The following is a 4841-nucleotide window of genomic DNA, read 5'->3' on the forward strand; positions in this document are numbered from 1 at the left end:
GGGGTGTCACAATTAATCGATTGTGCAATGCATCGCGATGAGGGCTAGACGATTCTGCATCGATGCAATAACAACCCATAATCGATTATAGCCTGCTGACGTCATTCGTTGCGTACAGGTATGTGGTGGTAGAAAAAATGGCGGAGGGTTGTGAGACACGATTGATAAAAAAATGCACCGGGTATTTTAAAAGCCGATGTCTGGTCTCATTTTGGCTTCTATGAACATGCTGGTAAGCACGAACTGGACAAGACACACACTGTGTGTAAAGCCTGCCATGCACAAATAATTTAAGAAACCACGTTAATCGTTTTCACCCCGAGCTGCTAAAGGATGCTAGTGTTGATAATGCTTTAATTGACAGTTTTATGCACTTTTAGTTTTTCCTAATGTTTTAGTTTTAAAGGCTGTTGTTGTCTGCTGTTTACAGAACAAGTTTGTCTTGTTTCCTATTAAGTAGTATACTTTAGTATACTTCTTGAAGAAACCAAAATAAAAATGAGTTCACATACTGTATCTGACTTCTTACATTCATCAAAAAAAATGTAGCAATGTGCAGTAATAAAAAAGTATGCAATGTATCGTGATGCATCATGATGCATCGTAACATCGAATTGAATCGAATTGTTAACTTAATAATCGGAATCGAGGAACCAGTGAAGATTCACACCTCTAATCATCACTCATTAATCACATAAAATGAGCCTAATCTTTGCACGGACAGTGCACCGCGAGACATAAGCCCGTCGCGCTGTTGTACTGGCTGCTTAATTCGCGCAATCCCGCCATTGTTTACTAAAGCTGTTTGTGAACAAGGCACGGCTGCACACACACGGGAGCGATCTGCTTGCAGCAAGAGGCAGCGTCACGAGTTCTACAACAACGCTTAGGTGCCCGCAGATGTTCCTGCCTATTAATCGGCCTAATTTTGCAGCAAAATCGGCCCAAGCCGAATTTTTTAAATATGCCAAAAATCGGCCAATTAATCGGCCGGCCGATAAATCGATCAACCTCTAATTAATTGCATTAATTTACATTTGATCAAATTATACTGGAAAATGAAACTCCCTGGAACTTCTTCATGGCATAATCATATAAATGTGTATACATGAATATCAGACGACATCAACAGCATACGTCACTCACTTCTCAAACTCGTCTGCCACCATCTTGAGTACCTGATTCGGCAAGTTCGATATGTCAGTCTATGTGTTTCTGTACTTTGTTTTACATCAAATATTCAATCAACAAGTTACAATCATAAACTTTGCATTATTTGAAAACTAAAAGGCTCAAGATTCATGTTCTTGTTTTTGCCATCAATACACTGGAGTGAAAAGGATTAAATGAAATGCAGACAGAGCGCAGGTCGGTATTCACATATCTTGCCATATGGTTCTGATCATTTCTGACATATCCCAAAAACTTCAGAGTACATTGCAATGTAAGGGTCCACTCTTCAAACCCCGTCCCACAATTTAATCCAAAACAACGAAAAATATGGAGAAATCCTGCAATATCCTCCTATGTTTACATGCGCGCTTACAATAATTTTTCACGATCACTGAAAATGCATCTCTTTCTGCTTCATTACACTGTTACGATGAATTGTTTATTTTTCTGTTTTGTCCGATAAGGTCAGATAAGGTTTGAGAACTTGTACTGGAAGTGCACATTGGGTAAGCAAGGTGTCATTTTACGCACCTTCGCTTTTGACTAGATGAAGCCAAAAAAAACCTAGCTATTACCTATCCAGCAAAGTTTTGATTGATGGGGTAGTAACCAATCATGAAACGATTACAAGGATTTAAGTTACGTTAGTAAAATGTACTTCTGCGCAAAACTGCGCGTACACATGCAGAGACACGCATGCACAGTCTGCGCACCCGAATGTTTTGGTAGCATAGCGGGCCCGCTAGCCTCTCACAGAACCACTGATAAACCTCCCCAGAGGATAGATATAATCTTCATTGTGGATTGTCGACTGCAGATTACTTTTTTGTGTTGAGAGAGTTTTGAAAAGGTGATAAGGAGCACGATCGAGATGCAAAAATACCAGAGTGTATAAAAATGAAATCGCTTCACAGAGTTGCGCCGGACTGTGGAGCTGCGCTCGGATAAAGTAAGTTTGTATTTTCAGTTTTTCATGTTAGCTGTTTTTGATTATAAAAATAACATTGAAGATGACTAAGACACAAGACACATTGGCTCATTTTTCTATGACATGATATGTAAGTGACTCATATTTATGGCTATATAAATCGAATGCATAGAATATGCAAACTAAAAACAAGAAAATAAGATATGTGGCAGAAAATATTCTGTAAATTCTGTTTAATAAACGTTGTGCAACTACATGATCAGTGGCAACAATGAGAAAATTTTAATACTGCATGTCTGTTAGGCCTAGGCAACATAAACTAGACTAGTAGCAAATATGTAAGAAAACAAATTGGAGAAAACATACAACTCTACAAGCACGGTAAAAACAGAACCCCTGATTAAAAAAAGAGTCACCAGACCTGGGCAGCTAGAGTATTAGTTTCATAAAATAAAAACTTGTGTCAGTAAGAACATAAGAAAATGAAAATGAACTCAAAAATATAATCTACAAACTCAACTGCAATCGCATCATCTCCATGTCTCTAAATAAATACCAAAAACCTAAACTTCACCTGATGAAAAGTATGGTAAAATATGCATTATTAATATTAATGATCCAACACACATTATCTAGCCATGATAATAGGGCCTTATCATAAACTAATGCTATTAGTAAAGTAGCTAATTATAAGCTAGCTACTACACACTAAACGAAACGTTAAAGCTAATGCAGTTTCAGAATAAAAACTGAAGTCGATTTTGTCTGATTTAACAGATATGTTTTGCAGAAAATTTTCTTTTCGTGTGGCAAAATGAAACTTTTACACACTTCTGTCAAACACACAAGTGAACAAGACAAACAAGAGCAAGTAAATACTTATGACCCCTCGCCTATTGTGTAGTTTAGTAATGTATCGTGGGCATGTAAGAACAAGAAAGGTGTAGTAAAGTCGTTCATATCACACCCCCGTCTGTTTATCACATAACGTTACCAATACTATAGACAACACACTTTTGTAATAACAAATAAAAAGTCACAAAGACTGACGGTTTGAACGACTTAAATACCATTAACCACTCATAAGAGTTACTTTTAATGGGAATATTCTCGTTATGTTAGCTAACGTTAGTCGGGCTTTGCCTTTGACAGCTAGCTAGCACATTCATTATATCATCCTTCTGAAGTGTCCCACTCAAAGTCATCCGGACAGTATTTCGTCACATTATTTATTTTAAGGGATTTCCCGTAAATGAAACACAAATCACACGTGTTTAACTGTAAAAGTTCGCTATTTTTATGTAGTTTCACTTCCGCACTCAATGTCTGTGTTTCTACAGTCACCCCTCCCATACTATCTCACTTCAGCAAACCCACAATCCGATTAACCGTCACTTTTTCACAAAGAAAAGCAAATCACACCTACCTTTGGCGTTGCTTAAACAGTACAACAACAATAAGAGTTTGACCAAAACCATGTCGAGTAAATTCATCGCTGGAACATTGACACCGAGGCTGATTTTGGTTGGTAGTTTTGCGGGTCTTAAAGGCGCAGTCGCCCTCGGTGAGTGTATGTGCGCGCGTTTGCGTGTGTATGTACGGTGCCTGCCTGCTGCTGTTCGGCCTGTCTCTAACGGCCTGACGTCATGCGCAGGCAGAGCGGAAATCCACGCCCACTCCCTCTGGAACTACAATACTACACATTTACTACATTCGCACTAAACCCCTTCTGGGTCAACTCTGTGTGTACTTTTATTTTTACTTGATATAAAGGTATTTGTAAATGTGTATATAACAGGTATTAAAAACTAGAATTACCTTGGTTAGTCATTTAGATTCACTTTCATGAGAATTTTACTCGGAAAGTATGAACAAAGTCATGTAGTCACGCAATCTCTGTCTATGTTCAGTAAAATGCAAGCTTGTAATATTCCAATATAATAAGCAATGCAAGAAGTGATGTTTGTACAGTTTGTTTATGTTGTTGCCGCTAAAACTGTCTAGTGATTACACCACATGGCACTGGGTCATCATCACACAGGTACAATTTACCTTACGAAGTATCTAGACTCTACACGATCTCTAGTCAATGTCGCCATCGTGTGGTGGATTGTATAGATTTGCTTATTATGAAATATACGTAACGGTATATAATAAAACAGTCCAGATGTTAATACAATCTGACACTTATAGAAAGCACCACAGTGTATTTTGTGAAGAGAAATAAAAACGTAACCCAATGATTACAGTAATCCATCACGTTAATAATCTCTGCATAACATTAGAAACGTACATACTTTTTTAAAACCCACTATGTATGAATAACGTACTGTAGTATACTTTAGTAATCTCTAATAAATTGTCTATTTATTAGTAATTTTATATTATTGTATATAAATTGTATACCGCTGTACTTTGTTATTATATGCAGTGTTCTGTATTACTACAGTAAATTAATAAACGGTGGCAAATATTGTAGTACTTTTATATTTACTATGATAAAGTTCAGAAACACTATGCTACAGTATCAAGTAATTGTACAATAGTAAATACTAAAGTGTTTCATGTGGTAATATTGGTTATTTTTCTTTTGTAAAATCTGTACAACCAAACTTAAAAAAAAAAACAATATAACACATTCAGTGCAAGTTGCCGTGTATTTTAATTTTTATTTCTTGCTGCTCTTATTTGAATTCGTGTGTCAGTAGTGATTGTGTTTTGTTGGGCTTGATAAGTATCT

At 36.8% G+C, this 4841-nt stretch overlaps 1 protein-coding gene across 2 annotated transcripts in view; it reads right to left on the minus strand.

Moving 5' to 3' along the window:
* adam10a (ADAM metallopeptidase domain 10a) overlaps positions 1–3720 on the minus strand; it is a 69075-nt gene extending 65355 nt beyond the window's left edge. Inside the window, exon 1 of one of the 2 annotated variants that reach the window (XM_073812536.1) lies at positions 3528–3720. In XM_073812536.1, the coding sequence (XP_073668637.1) occupies positions 3528–3594 (67 nt within the window). In that variant the 5' untranslated portion in view covers positions 3595–3720. The remainder of the gene's footprint in view (positions 1–3527) is intronic. The other variant, XM_073812537.1, reaches the window with a different exon arrangement.
* Between the last annotated feature and the right edge of the window lie 1121 nt (positions 3721–4841).

Source organism: Paramisgurnus dabryanus, chromosome 2 (genome assembly GCF_030506205.2).
Source record: "Paramisgurnus dabryanus chromosome 2, PD_genome_1.1, whole genome shotgun sequence".
In the NCBI taxonomy this organism is placed as follows: Eukaryota; Metazoa; Chordata; class Actinopteri; order Cypriniformes; family Cobitidae; genus Paramisgurnus; species Paramisgurnus dabryanus.